Genomic DNA, 14,956 nt, shown 5'->3' with positions numbered 1-14,956 from the left:
TGGGAGCAGCATGTGTGAAGGCCAGACCAGGGAGTGGCTGGGGGGACCTCACAGTAGTTAGGAAGAGGAAAGCCTGGGCCTGTGGTCACGGTGTAAAGCAACAACACCCAGACCAGGAAGTTGTTATGGCTGTCCGGGTAACAAGTGACAGGGACACAGAAGGACCCAAGAGACTCCTAGGGCAGACCTGCTGGGACTCCTTCTGGGGTGAGCTAGGAACACTGATGGTGTCCAAGGTGCTTTGGTATGAATCCCTGGAGCTCTTAGGAGACAGATCTGAGTGACAAGAATATCTTACATTCAGATGGGCATTTACAACCAGGCAGAGGGGGTCCATGTTTTAGGGTAGACCCCAGGGCCTGCAGTAAGAAGCCATCAGGGTCCTGGTGGCCAAGAATGGATGTAGAATTTGGGGAAAGTTGGCTGAGAGGCCAGGAAGGCTGTCATGCCCTAGGGAATGGACAGGGTCTTGGTGAGTTTCCTAAGGGATGTGGTGAGAGCTGGACCAATACTGGTAAATCAAGAGACACCATCCCATACCAAAGTTGCCATGGCCAGTGGGACCTTAAGTTAGGGTTTTGTCAGTGTGTGGTATACTGTTTTAACACGGGAGGGAGTGACACATGCAAACACTATTGGAGCTGTAAAAGCCTAGCCTGGAAGAGGGGACCAGGTGGCTTCACTGAGGACAGAAATCTGGGCAGAAACCAAGGTAGGTGGCTGGCCTAGCAATGGCAGGAAAGGAGGGAAGAAAAAAAAAGCCACTGTTGACAGATGGGCAGACATTTTAAAAGCCCACATATCCCTGCTTCTCCCCACATCCTTTGGGTACAGGATACTCTGGGACTTTTGTGAACTGAGAGTAGACAGGGTCTCCTGTGTAACCAAGGAAATGATCCCTCTGGCTGCAGGATGCAGAGCACTTGGCATCCATTTACTTTATGTATCTCAGGGTTTGGCTACTCTAATTTGCCTATCCCTTAAGCCAGCCAACTCATGGACCCCACTTAGTACTTAGGATTTGGATAACCGCCAGTTGGGTGGCATGTGAAGATAAGAGCGTGTCCTGGAGAGTGAGGTAGGAGGTGGCACCCCAGCCATTCTCTGGGAAAGCTAGATTAGAGACACATTCAGATACCCGTCAGGGTGGGGACACCATGTTTGGGCTTCCAGGCTGGTTAAGAGACCTCTCTCACTATAAGCACTTCTCTACCCTGCTCCTGCTTGCTGAAAGAATGGCTTGTTTCATTTGCTTCTTGTGTCATTTACCTCCCAACATCAAAGATATGATGCAGGTGTGTGATATTTTTGGTCTCCACAGCCTCACCTTCCCTTGGAAACTTTCCTATAAATCCCTGTGGCTCTTTTCAGTGGGCAGAGGTGGGAGTTGGAGGGAAGAACAAGTAGGGTCCAATCTCTAGCTCACTACCCACTTGTAGAGAATAGCCCTGCCATTGTGACATAGAAATGAGCGTAAGATGTTCTATCCTGTCTCAGATAAGGTATCCTCTCCTCCCTTAATCAGGTCCGAAATGGATGATGGTCAGAACAAATGGCTGGGAGGAAGTCAGGAGGGCAAGTGAGGCTTGGTGTACCAATTTCCACTGCAGCACAGGCCAAAGGAGCACTGGTCCAGCAGGTGGCCTCTGGCAATACATGCCCCATGGAGGGTTAAGGATGGAACTCAGGGCCTTACCAAGCTATGCAAACCTGCTGTCTCTGTGCTGGAGCCCCATCCTTGGAAAGTCTTAAAACATTATTGAACTAATGCAACTGAGTTGACTAAACACAGGGACACACACCTAGCTTCAATTTTTGGAGTGATCACTTTTGGGCACTTTTATTACAGTGAGCCTTTGGACTATTAGCTGTGGAACATGGTCTGTGAGGGCCACACCCTGGAAAAGAAAAGTGGTTGGATGCCCAAGAAGTGTGTGGTGGTTTGAATGAGAATTATCCCCATAAGGCTCATTTATTTGAATGCTTAGTCCCCAGTTGGTGCAACTGTTTGAGAAGGATCAGGAGGTATGGCCTTGTTTGGGGGTTGGGGGGCAAGTTTTGAGGTTTCAAAAGCATATGCCTCACAGGGCATGGTGGTGCACACCTTAATGTTAGTATTCAGGAAGCAGAGAGGCAGTTTTATCTCTGAGTTTGAGGCCAACCTGGTCCACAAAGCAAGTTCCAGGATAGCCAGGGCTATACAGAGAAACCCAGTTTTGAAAAGAAAAAGGAAAAACAAAAATCCAAAACAATAAAAATAAAAAAAAAAAAAACCCAAACCATGCCATTTCCATGCAGCATTCTCTGTCTCTGTGTGCACATTCTCTGTCTCTGTTGTATGGACCTATCCTCTGAAACGTGAAGCCCCAATAAACTCTTCTGTAAGTTGTCTTGGTTATGGTGCCTTCACAAAAGAAAAGTAACTAAGACAAAACCTTGGCAGCATTGGCAGTGGATCATCCTGAAGGACAGGAGATTCAGTGTACAGGAGAGAAGGAGGAAAAAAAAAGAGTTCTTAATGACAGGCGTGTATGGGGCCCTGTGGGTTTGTAGTAAGTCCTGTAATAAGCCACTAAGCTCCTCTTGATTTCCTACCTGACACTCCTTCACTGCTCTGAGGAGAGGAGGTCCCGTCTCTTAAGAAACCATCTCCTCTGAGATGGGCCTGCATTCTGGAACCAGATCAAGAATGAAGTCCAACTTCACCTTAGCCAAGGCCCTTACCTCCTTAACTGCACTCCCACATGGGACAAATAGCAGAGCTTCCCCTGCAGCAAGGTATAAGGACCTCAAAGGTCAACATGCAGATGTGAGCAGCAAGCACCAACTACAAGCCACTCAAGAAACTGCAGGGGTTTGTGGCTGCTTCCCCCTCTTTCTTTCTTTTGATGTTGGGCAGTCCCTGCCATACACATATACCACTGAGCTATACCTCAGCCTCAATAGAGGCCAGGCCTTTAACAGCTTCCCTGGATCGTATTATCTGATCCAGGTGCTGAACCTGCCACTCCACAGCTCCCATCCACTGAGCCCAATCCAAGTCCAGAGAAGACATGGAACACTGCACCGCTTGATTTCTGAGACACATGCACTCATGTATAAATGTATATGTGTGTATAAATTTTGTGTATGAATGGTGCTCCCCAAGACCAGAAGGCAGCATGGCATCCCCTGAGTTATGGACTGTTGTGAACCACTATGGGTTCTGGGACTCAAACTCTGGCCCTTTGTGAGAGCGGCCTGTGCTCTAACCATTGGGTGTATCCTCAGCCTTTAAGTTACAATCCTACCCTAGCCTCCAAAGTACTGGGGTTCCAGGCGTATACTCAAAACAGGTTAAAAAACAGCTTAGAATTCCCTGGGCGAGAAGCAGCGCGGGGACTCACTGGCTGGAGGTCTGTGCCTCCCTCACCCAAGAACCACGGTTTTGTTTTTGTTTTTTTGTTTTTTTTGGGGGGGGGAAACTTTCTTTTAATAGTTGTTGAATGTTCTACAGCTTACAGTAAATATCATAGTTACAAACTCTCGACTTCAACCATTCAGAGTGATCAGTATCTGATCTTCAAAACAAAGCAAACCCAAAGGAACCCAAAGCAACAAAGCCAGATTATACTTCATACACACAAGCGTGGCCACAGGGCTGTCCAATCTTTACACTCCAGGCTGTAGTTTGAAAACACCTATAAATTATTTGATCAAACTACTTGGAAGACACCGGTCAAAGGTTTATTATTATAATTATTATTATTTTTAAATGTTTTTTTTATTTGTTTTAAAATGTGAGTTCCAATAAAATTTAAAAATTAGATTCCAACCTGTAGGTTAAAATGAATTAAAAAATACAAAAATCATACACAACGCTCTCTTCACAGGGATGGTCCATGCCATGAGAACAAGCTTCTCTGTCATGTGATATGAAAGAGGGGTGCAGATGCCTTGCAGACAGGAAGGGGACAGGCCCTGGGCCTTCAAAGAGAAAAGACAACTCCAAGATGAGGAGGCCTAGCCTTGCATCACCTTGTGAGGAGCTTGGTTCACAAGACGGATCTGGTCCATCTGGCTGACCTGAGGGCTCGGGGCCAGTCCTGTTCTTCATGTAGTCTGACTTTCATGCATGAGGAGGATGGCTGAGCTGGGGTCTAGGACAGAGGACGCTAGGGTCAAGCCCAAAGCAGATTCCTGTGGGCTGCTATCTGTAAAGCTGTTTTAAATCTGTTCTCTTGGGAAAGAAAACTGTCCCTCAGGCTGGAATGGATCAAGGGACACTGCCACAGCATGGCTACCTAAGGGCTGCCGAAAGTAGCAGCCACAGTAAGCAAGTGCTTCTGTGTCTTCTGCGTCCCTCTTTGACTCTGTGGCCACTACTTTCAACTCCTATATTCTTAGCTGGCCTTCTGGCTGGCATTAACAGTATATAAACTAGGAAATACCCACAGGAGAACTGAGGGAGTGGGACCCAAGTCTAGGTCAGGCGAGCTTGGCCATGGAATGTTAAAGCTGGCCTACAGGGAATTTTGAAAGCTGAGTCCTGGAACCACATAATGCCAAATTTCACCAATGTTTTTTTCTAGGAGAGCGAACAGGGGTAGGTAAAGGACAAACCTTGCTGCCAGCTGGCCTGTCCACAGAAGTCTGTCTAGAGGCTCAGGTGTTGTCTGACCAGTACACCTAGCTAAGCTTCCGCTGATTTGCTCCCCTTTGCCCACTCCAAGCCAAGCTGCCCTTCTCTAGTCCCCCTAGCTTGACAGGAAACTTGGGGCCACACACTCAACAGTGATATAGTTAACTCAGGACGGAAAGGCAGAGCTCACTGAACATGAGTCACACATGGGATGATGACTGATTCTGCCAGAACGCTGTGAAGACCAGAGCCCATAGCAGGGGCAAGATATCTGATACGCAGGGAACTAAGTCTGGTTCAGCCAATGCCTTATCTGATATGTCATGTCTGCACAATACAGATGCCAGATCTCAGTGACCAAGGGACTTGCGCTGCTTGTATGCGCTCCATGACTCATTTCCGAAAGCTATTTCGAACAGAGCATCAAGCCTTCCAGAGAAGCACTGCTAGGTCTCAAACTTAGAACCATCCAGATGGCCAGAAAGCACTGGGATACATGGGACACAAGTTAGTCTCTGGTTCACAAATAAACCTTGTACTCCAGTCCAGACATGCTTTCAGTAGTTCAGGCTTATGCCATGCCCATTAATGTACTTTGTTGGATCTGGACAGGAGCCAGATGGCCAGAGTGTGCGGGCTTTCCAGAAGCAAGATTCTTGGTTGAAAGATGGAAGATACTGTCCTCAATTATCTTCAGTACTGGGCAGTTGTCACCTTCAGCGTTCTGAGTTAGGTCTTTTGTGGCAAATTCCTATCTGTACTACCAGCTGGGTCTATCTATCTCTGGGTCTCCAGGGCCCATTATAGGTCCTTAAAAATAGGTTCTTAAAAATCTGCTCAGCTGATGGACTGGAGCTCCCCAAGTCTTCATAAACGCTTCTGTTCGGGGTAGCAAGTAGCCCCTTCCTTCTTCAAGCAAGCTTACACTCGAGATTCAGTAGGAGCCAGCAACAAGAGTGGAGGATCAGAGTTTAAATCTTGGCTTTTACTCATGAGCTATATGTCCTTTGGCAAGCCTCTGATCCTTTCATAGCATCACGATGCATACCCTGCCTCCATCTTTAGAGGTTTTGGCAATCAAAGTCAAAGTACTTTACATACAAAAAGAGGTCTGGACAGATAGATGTGTGTCCCTGATGAATATTCAAGGAAGGGGATGTACTTCAGGGCATTGCTGAGATAACAAGAGGGGGAAAGTGGTTTATCTTATAGGAAGAAAAATAGGGCTTCTGTTTGTTTTATCTTAAGCATGACAAGAGACTCTCAGGCTCTCACCCACTGTGAGTAGTCCAGTTTCCAGACTTCCTGGCCCAGGGTGGATGAAGATGATCAAATGGTGATAGGGGAGGCTGGTGAACCAGGCACCTCTCCCTCAGCTCTGAACTGGGGAGGGGAAGGGGTGTGGACAAGGTGTCTGTGTATGGTGATGCTAGTGTGGCAGCTCATGGTCGTGTGCACACCCCTCATCCTATGGTGAGGGGACCCTTCCAGCTCTGGCCTCATCTGTCTTGACCACTGAACCATCCAGATTATTTAGATGATACCTAGAGTACTCCTGCCAGCCACCTGTCACCTTGCCAGAAGCTGTGTTCACAGAACCTGAGGCACACACCACCCTGTGCCCTGGGGCTCAGTCCCTTTGCTATGACTCCCTAAGCTTGGCTCGACTTGTGGGTCTCTGTCAAACAAAAGGGTGAGGCCAACTTTTGTGCTCTTACTAAAAAGTTAGTGGGTCTGGTTCTTCTAGACTACAGCATGCCAATACTTGGTTTTCACCTTGGGACTTTTCTGATCTTGAATCACAGACGAGGTGCAGAGCATAGATGCTTCAGAACATGAGCCTATGTTTGGATCAAGCTTGGAGAGAATAGAGCCAGCAGGGGATTCCTTACCAGAAAGTCCCTGTACTTTTCTGAGCCTTGGGACCTCATGCCTTCATCTCTCAGGCTAACCCACATGAACAGCGAGGGGTGCAAACAGCTTTTATTTACTGGTGTGGAAAGAACAAACATGAAAAGGCCACTCCTGGGTCTGTGTTTTCCTCTGCCACCAGGTCACCTGGAGACCGTGGGGTCTAGGTAGCCTGCTAGGATCCCAGCAGTGAGCTCACTTTGGGCCATTTCATTTCTTCTTAGGATCTACTGCATCACTTGTCAAGTGAGTGGAATAACTGACCCTGTTGCTTGCTCTCAGGGTCAGTGTGTTAAAGGTCGTGAAGCTTTGAGACCTAGGCAGCACCTGACAAAGGTAACCCACAGTCACCACCACCGTTATCAGTTTGGCATTTGTTAACATGTTAGACATGATCGCTAGCAACCTTCATCCACCTCTACAAAACCACAGGACAGGGAGAGGGGTTATACCGTCAGATCAACACTGGACAACTTTGTTTTAAAATGAAACCTTGCCAGCACCCCAGAACAGCTGCGTTTTCCTGGTCCTGAAGTTCCTGGAAGACCAGGAAGGGAGGAGCCTTGACCTCTGGCTCTCTGCCACAGATGCTGAAGCACCCTGACCTTCTGGGGACAGTGGCTGTTTCTGAGGTCATTCCAGCTCAATGGTTTCCTTTTTTTTTTTTTTCCTTTAGGGGAACTTGGGAAATAGAAAGGTGATGTCCAAGTTTAAAATGAATTTAAATGAAAATAATTCAAGTCTGAAATATTACCAGTGGTCCAATTTTACACAGTAAGGTATTCCTGTTCCACCCAATGAGGATGTCGGCTCTGCAATCTGTGCGCAGGAGGGTGGCTGGTCGGGGTACCTCTTCTCCCAGGTGTGACTGTATCTGCTTGGCCTCATCCATGTGCACCTCTCTGCGTAGCTCCCACTCTTCCTCTCTTCTTGGGATAAAGAGCTACTGTCCTAAGTGCATAGCCTCTCCTTCTAGCCAGCCCACCTACTCCTTTTCCTGGAGTGGAGTCAGGTTCAGGATGAACATTCCAGATGTCTTCATAGGTTTTCCAAATGTAATTTCTATTTCTGCCATCTGCCCTATGTGGCCTCTGCCTAAGTCTTACCCCCACCTTTGGAGTCTGTGAGGGAAAATAGCAGAAACAAGCCCAGAGGTCATTCCAGAGCTCACCAGATGTGGGCACTGCTGAGCCAATCCATCCCTAGCAACATTTTTGTAGGTAAAATGCCAGTAGCAGGAAGGCTGCATTTAATGCTAATTTACAGTGAGGTTCAGAGAAGTCCTTTCTGCTTCTCTGGGCCTCAGTTTCCTCATGTTAGATAGGGGAATGGGTGAGATGATTGGATGCTAAGGTTCCTTCAGTTCCATGAGTATGAAATGATTATTGCTATTGTTTTCCTTCACTATCCTGACCTTCAGAACTGCCAGCTCCCACCTGGAATGTGGTTCCTTCACTTTGGCCGTGACATGGCACAAGGTAACCAAGAGCTTGGCCTGCCTGTCAGCCCCACAGACAGACGTGTGCGCCTGGCACTGGGAAGGGCAGAAGGGCAAGGGAGAGAAATGCCACCAGTTCCTACTCTCATCAGGAGGAAGTGCCTCAGGGTAGGTCCACGAGGCTCAGGCTGAGTATGGGATTATGCACACACCTGGCCTGGTGAGAGCATGTGCTGGGATCCCAGGGCAGGTCTGAGGTCAAAGCCTCTCTGAAGGAAGTGCCAGGTCAGTTAACATCACTGTGCAAATCAGAAGGTCCAGGCCCTGCAGTGCGGCCAGAGACCTTTCAAACCAGAGCTAAGCGCCCTCCTGCCCTTCTTCACACTACCTCCCCAGTGTCTTCCCTCCCTCCACCCTTCCCCAAACTCTCTGCTTTCCCAGGTTCTGAGCCTGGGGACTTGAAGCTGCTAACATTCCTACATAACCAGGTGGGTTTGTTCTTGGTCTGTTGTGATGGTTCTTAGGAGATATTTCTTTGTTTTTGAACTAATCTTGCTTCAGAAAATGACAATCTAACAGAGATGTGGCCTTCTCAACAGCTCTAAGTCCCTACTCCACTTGGAGGGCCACATCTGTTCTGCTCTCCAAAGGAATCTAGCCTTTAGATGAACCATCGCAATAAACCTCACTCTCTGCTTGCTACTAGACTAGGGTCCCAGGGACAGGATGCTTAGGGAAGGGAAGCAGCAGAGAGGACTGGGCCTGGCTAGGTAGGAAGAAGGGCTAGAGCAGAAGGGTGTGGCTAAGAGGGAGGCACGAGGGGAGGCTCCTAGGAGATTAGAAAAAGCAGCTTTTACAAAAACCAAAAATAAAAATCAAAACCATTAAAGATGCATAAAGTGACCCTTGCACTTCCGTTGTCTCTTCTTGCAATAGAGGTGGTGCTGCTAGGAGACTGCTCAGCACCGGTAAGACTCGAGTAGTTGCATACAATGTGACTCCAGATCTGCGGAAGAAAGGAACACCATTAAAGAGAGTGACACTCTACAGGCGACTGAGAAATCACTGGACTCTCTTCCCCCAGCTTGGGAGCCCTAAATGGAGCCCTCCCTGCCTTCCCAGGGGAGCAGCAGGCTCTCGGTCCATGAAAAGCATGTTGGGCTGCTGAGGATAGCGAGGGCCGGGCACCAGGGTCTCCACTAGGCTGTCATCAGAGCTGACCCGTGATTTAGGTAAGACTTCATTTGAAGAACTGAACCTTTACAAGACTTCATAAAGAACCCAGAATTCAACAGCAGAGGACAAGTGTTAAAGCCCCACCTCAATTTTAATTAGCCAAGTGGTTTTAAACTGTTTACCTAAAACCGCAGAGCTGAAGATCAGAACTACCATGAAAACTGTGACATTTGTAAAGAGATAAGCTATTAAGAGACATTAAAGAACCCGGAGCAGGTAGCAAGTGATGAGTGTTGCCTGCTTCTGTGACACCAAAGCCAAGGCAGGTCTTCTGAGGCAGTTCCTACACGTGTCTCCCCACTCCCACCCCTTCACCCCTACCCCTGACCCTACTCACTTGGATGGGCTGCAGGCTTTACCAGTGCGGGGGCACGTAGCTGTACGCAGGGGTTCCTTGGGCCCTGTATGTGGGCATGGAGACAGGGTGTGCCCCAATTGCAGTGTGCTGGGGTGTGGTCAGCAGGGTACCTGAGCATGGAGAGAGGAGAGGAAACCTGAGGAGGTTGTAATCTGGGTTCAGGGATGGAGAGGGGGGAAAGCAGTCTTTTGCATGGCTGATCTTCCTGTTCATGTACCTGCCGCCCTGGACTGACTGTGAGCACTTAGGGTAAGGGAAAAGAGAATCTTTATTCTAAGGACCCCTCCCTTTTCTTTGCATGCCTCTTTTATGGCATGCACACCAGGTAGTGACTATTAGTTTTTCTGGTTCTTTTCTGCCTCTTTTATGGCACACACACTGGGTAGTGACTATTAGCTTTTCTGGTTCTATCTTCTTTCTAAACTCACCAAGGTTTTAAGGGCAGGGCTCGGTTCTGCCTTAAGGACCCTAACAATAGGCTGGCACTGAGCAAGTACCTAGCAGATTGCTTTTGTACTGAGCAACCCCAGTACCCTCTTTCTCACTTCAGATGGCAACTTAGTTGGCTCTTCAAAACTTGGTTTTCTGTAAGGTAGTCACAAGCCTCTAGTCTTCATGCCCTTCTCGGGAATACCCATGTTTCTGCCCACGTTTCTAAGGCTACACTTCCCACCTTTGTCCCCAAGGTTCCTCAGAGGCAGGACTTATCAACATAAAGGATCCTCTGGGACTCCTATTTCTTTCAGCTCCTACATCTAATAATGGGAAAGGCCGTTCTGCTCCTCCCTGCTAATCACCAGAGTGCAGTGTGCTCCTTCCTGACCCCTGCTGCGACTGGAGGCCCACTGTCAGCATTCCTCCCTAACCTCCCTTTCTCCTGATCCAGCCTACAGCCAGAGGCTCAATCCCAACCCCATCTCTTCCTAGGGAAAGCTGTTAGTTCTTTCTCCTGAAGGCTTCAATCCCTTCCTCAGTAGTGGTGCAGTTCCTTCCACTCACCCCTATTTCCATGCACGCCTTAACCCTTTCCTTCCTGAGACTGTACCACACTGAGCCTTCTGCTTGCACTTCCCTTCCCTTCATCTCTGCTAGCCTCCATCCACCTAATACTCTAAGCCTTGCTCAATATGCCCATCTTGTGTGCAGTCTTTCTTATCCCGCTGAGTAATTCAGACTCTACATTTCTAAGTTTTAGCCCATCCCTCCTGGTCTTCCTGGAAAGCCTCCTGCCCTGGCACAGGATTTCTCAAGCTGGGCTGCAGCCAGTTCCCTGACTGCTCTCCATGTGAGGAATTCCTGAAAGAGAGCAAAGGCTGATTAGGTGGATGTTGCTTTACCTGCTGACATTGCCATGGTGGTGCCTGCCACCATGCCCATGGCCACACCATTGGTCCTGGGGGCAGCGACAGGAGCTGGGTAGATGGCAGAGGGAATGCTGTTGGGCTGGACAACCGTGGTGTGGTGGATGACGTGGGGCTGGGCGGCATACACAGGCTGCGTGTAGTAGGCTCCCTGGGAAGAGAGGCTAAGGTTACACAGCTTCTTGGGAAGGGTAGGAGGCATGAGAGGAGATGGGTGAGGAGCTGCTTTTTCCAGGTTTTAGGCAACCAGGTAAGAGAAGCTCTGGCCTAGGGACACAGGTCTAGGCTGGGGCTCTGCTATGTCTCATTCTGCACTGAGGTCTGTTCAGTGCTACGGCTCAGCTTGGTCCGAAAAGTAAGGCCTTCTTCACTCCATCTTGCTGACTCCTGGAGTTGCTATGTAAGACGAACTGCTGAGTAAGAGATTTTCTCCTTTAGCCCCAGCGCTAACATTTAAAAATTTTAAAAATATGATTCCAAGATATTACCTTGTCCCTAATTTATCAGTAAGGAATGCAGTCAATTTCTCAGCAGGAGACACCTGAGCACTGCCATACAGGTGGAAGAATTATTAATAGCATTCATACACTGGTGCAAATGTTGTCATTTATGTTCATTCTGTCCTTATTGGTGGTATTTTCCAAGATGTCTCTTCCTAGTTCCTCTGAGAGCAAAAGTAAGGATGAAGACAGCGGTCTGAAGTGATGTCCCACTTCCCAGGCCACAGGGCTGCCTCCTGGACTATACAGTTCATGGGCCTGCTAAGCCCTGGGAGCAGACAGCAGCATCTGAGATTAATCCTGAAGTTCTCTGACCTTAATAATAATAAATAATAAGAGCCTCACTGTGTGTAACCTTAGAGGTTAGAGAGCATAGGTCAAGCTGCTGTGCCATACTTGAGAAAAGTTGATTCAAGCCTCCTGTTTACATATTCATATATATATATATATATATATATATATATATATATNTATATATATATATATATATATATATATATATATATATACACACACATATATATATTCTTTCCTACTTTGTCCATAGATTTTATGAAGGAAAGGAAGGTATGAGATTAAAAGAGGGCAGAGTAAGACATGTGACAGCATAGCCTTTACCCCGCCAATAACTCACTGTGTGACCTTAGACAAGTCTTTCTCCACTGCAGTCTCAGCTTCCCCACTTGTTCAACAAAGGAGTTATGCTGGGTGATTTCTTTTATTCTTTTTTCTTTTTTTTTAAAGATTTATTTATTTATTATATGTAAGTACATTGTAGTTGTCTTCAGACGCACCAGAAGAGGGCGTCAGATCTCATTACAGATGGTTGTGAGCCACCATGTGGTTGCTGGGATTTGAACTCTGGACCTTCAGAAGAATAATCAGTGCTCTTAACTGCTAAGCCATCTCTCCAGCCCTGCTGGGTGGTTTTTAATGGCCCTCTGACATTTGGGGCTCTGTTAACCTAAAGGACTTGACATTTCACCCTTAGGGAGTGAGGCAGCCCAGGCAGCCCTGCAGGAATATTGCTGCCAGTGACAGCTGGCCAGGCCCATTAACTCTGTTTTTCTTCCTCATCCCATGCCACCCCATCCTGGCTGGAGAGTCCCGGAGGAGAAGTCCTCCAGGTGTACCTACCTGGGCATACAGATTCTGCTGGGGATAGGCACTTCTGATTGGATACATGGCCGTCTGATAGGGGTTGGGTGATGGGGAGTAGGGGGGTGGAGCAGTATTACTCTGGGTCGGTGGGACCTTGTATGGTGTCCCTGCAGTATATCCTGTACCAAGGCAATAAAAGAGACGTCTAGTTAGTTGGTAGAACAGCATTGCTTGAAGGCAGCAGGGCCCAGTAACAGTTCCTCAAACAAGAATGGGTTGAATCCAGCTGGAAACACAGATAGGACAGACAAGAGATCAAAGTTCTACCCTCAAAGCCCTGGCCCCAGGCAGCTCCCTCAGTCCTGGTGCCCATGGGCTGCAAGTATGATATGGGTATGTTTTAGTTCTCTGGGTTCCAGGGTTCTCATCCAAAAAAAGAAGCTAGAAGCGGTCTCTCTGGGGCCCTTTCGGCTGACAGCCTGCCCGGGTTCAGAGTTGCCTGTATGGAAAGGCAGGTAGTATACACTTAGAGACGCCCCCACTCCCTCATTTCTTATTGTTCTGTTCTCATTCTGGCTCCTTACCCAGCATCTCAGGACATCTGTGGTTTTATCTTTCTCTGTCTTGCTTCCCCCATTCTTTCCTAACCTTTGTTTTTTACTCAGGGACTCATTATGATGCCCAAGCTGGTTTTACATATATATCCTAATCCATCTCCTCCTGTCTGTCTGTCTGTCTGTCTGTCTGTCTGTCTGTCTCTGTCTTTCTCTCTTTCTGTCTCTCTTTGTGTCTGTCTCCCCCTCTGTCTCTCCCTGTGTCTCTCTATCTGTCTCTGTCTCTCTCACACATTAAGGACTATATCAATAATAGTCCCTTCTTCACCAAGTCTGAAGGTTATAAAAAAAAAAAATTACAACCCCCCCCACACACACACATAAAAAAAGTTCACCACTCAAAGATCCTTATCTTCTAGGATGTTGAAAACTTTGCTTTGTAGAGCTAGCCTTTCCCTTCTTTCCTGTGGCTTGGAGAGGGTCACCCCTGACCCAAACAACTGAAGTTAGGAATTAAAAAAGACACACATTGACCTAGAACTGATGTTATGTCCATATCTCAGAAGGATAGACAGAAGCGAAGTCCAGAAGTCAGGCCTGGAGCCATTTACAGAGCTGTCACACTGCTGTCTTTAGTCATCTTAAGTAAGAGCTTATGTTCATGGAATAACTTGCCAGAGATCAGTAAGACTGTGTTAAGAATCACCCCATGGAGCCTGGTGATCATCCAGGGACCCCATCTCTCTTTTATGCAGAAAATCCAGAGGCTGAAAGAAGCAGGTCTCTCTAGGAATCCTAAAGACTCTAAGTCTTCTATAGGAACCTTAGTTTTAGCGCCCCAGTGGGAAGATGTTGTCTTTCCCATTGGATCTATCCTAGTTGTATCTGGCTGCCATTTCTAGACTTTTCTAGGCTTTAGCTTTGGCTGATGAGACACTTACCAAAGACTCTGTTAGCTTCACAGAGCTTTTTTCTACAAAAAGGGGTAGGAATGGGGAAGGTACAGGGTGGAGCAGGTTTTTATTGGAAAAGAAGAGATGTGGACTTAGGTCTAGCTTTCCTCTAAACTTGGTTAAATGATGCCAAATCTCTAGATCTTAGTTTTAGGAGGGAAAATAATTTTTTAAAATAATAGTGTAAATGGTGAATTTCTAAGACAGGATATGTACAAAACTTTACTTTTCAAACTAGCTTTACTACAGAGTGTATGACTCTCTGTATGTATGTGTGTGTGTGTATGTGTATATACCTAGAGTTTCCCACATACTAGGCATTTACTCTACCCCTGGGTTATATCCCCAGCCCTTTTATTTATTTATTTATTTATTTATTTATTTATTTATTTATTATATGTAAATGCACTGTAGCTGACTTCAGACACTCCAGAAGAGGGCGTCAGATCTTGTTACAGATGGTAGTGAGCCACCATGTGGTTGCTGGGATTTGAACTCAGGACCTTTGGAAGAGCAATGGGTGCTCTTAACCACTAAGCCATCTCTCCAGCCCCCCAGCACTCTTTTTAACCTTATTTTGAAATAGAATATTTTCGATTGGTCAGGCTGGGCTTGAACTCACTTTATGACTCAGACTAGCCTCAAATTTTCAATCTTCTTACTCCAACCTCCCCAGTAGCTAGGATTGATTAGAGGTTTATGCCAACAACCAGAGTGGACCAACTGTTCCTACCAAATGGTAGTTACAGAGACCATATGACCTTTGAACCTAAAGTATCTATTATTTGGTTCTTTATAGACAAGTTTACTGACCCTTAACTTAAAAGTTAAAAACAAAACAAACAAACAAACACCAAACTGTGAGGGCGCTAGGGATGTAGCTTCAGGGGCAGAACGCTGAAAAAATGAGAGAGAGAGAGAGA

At 47.1% G+C, this 14,956-nt stretch overlaps 1 protein-coding gene across 3 annotated transcripts in view; it reads right to left on the bottom strand.

The window, feature by feature from the left end:
- Nucleotides 1–3,459: 3,459 nt before the first annotated feature.
- Nucleotides 3,460–14,956, bottom strand: part of Fam168a (family with sequence similarity 168 member A) — a 142,564-nt gene continuing 131,067 nt past the window's right edge. For 2 of the 3 annotated variants that reach the window (XM_021197775.2, XM_021197765.2), the window contains 4 exons: nt 12,563–12,705; nt 10,902–11,076; nt 9,544–9,674; nt 3,460–8,976 (listed from right to left, as the gene is read on the bottom strand). In XM_021197775.2, coding sequence (XP_021053434.1) covers nt 9,562–9,674; nt 10,902–11,076; nt 12,563–12,705 — 431 coding nt within the window. In that variant the 3' untranslated portion in view covers nt 3,460–8,976; nt 9,544–9,561. The remainder of the gene's footprint in view (nt 8,977–9,543; nt 9,675–10,901; nt 11,077–12,562; nt 12,706–14,956) is intronic. The other variant, XM_029534802.1, reaches the window with a different exon arrangement.

The sequence above is a fragment of the Mus pahari genome, chromosome 1 (assembly GCF_900095145.1).
Source record: "Mus pahari chromosome 1, PAHARI_EIJ_v1.1, whole genome shotgun sequence".
NCBI classification, from domain to species: domain Eukaryota; kingdom Metazoa; phylum Chordata; class Mammalia; order Rodentia; family Muridae; genus Mus; species Mus pahari.
The sequence above is the reverse complement of the archived record's forward strand: the minus strand, read 5'-3'. Positions and strand labels throughout refer to the sequence as shown.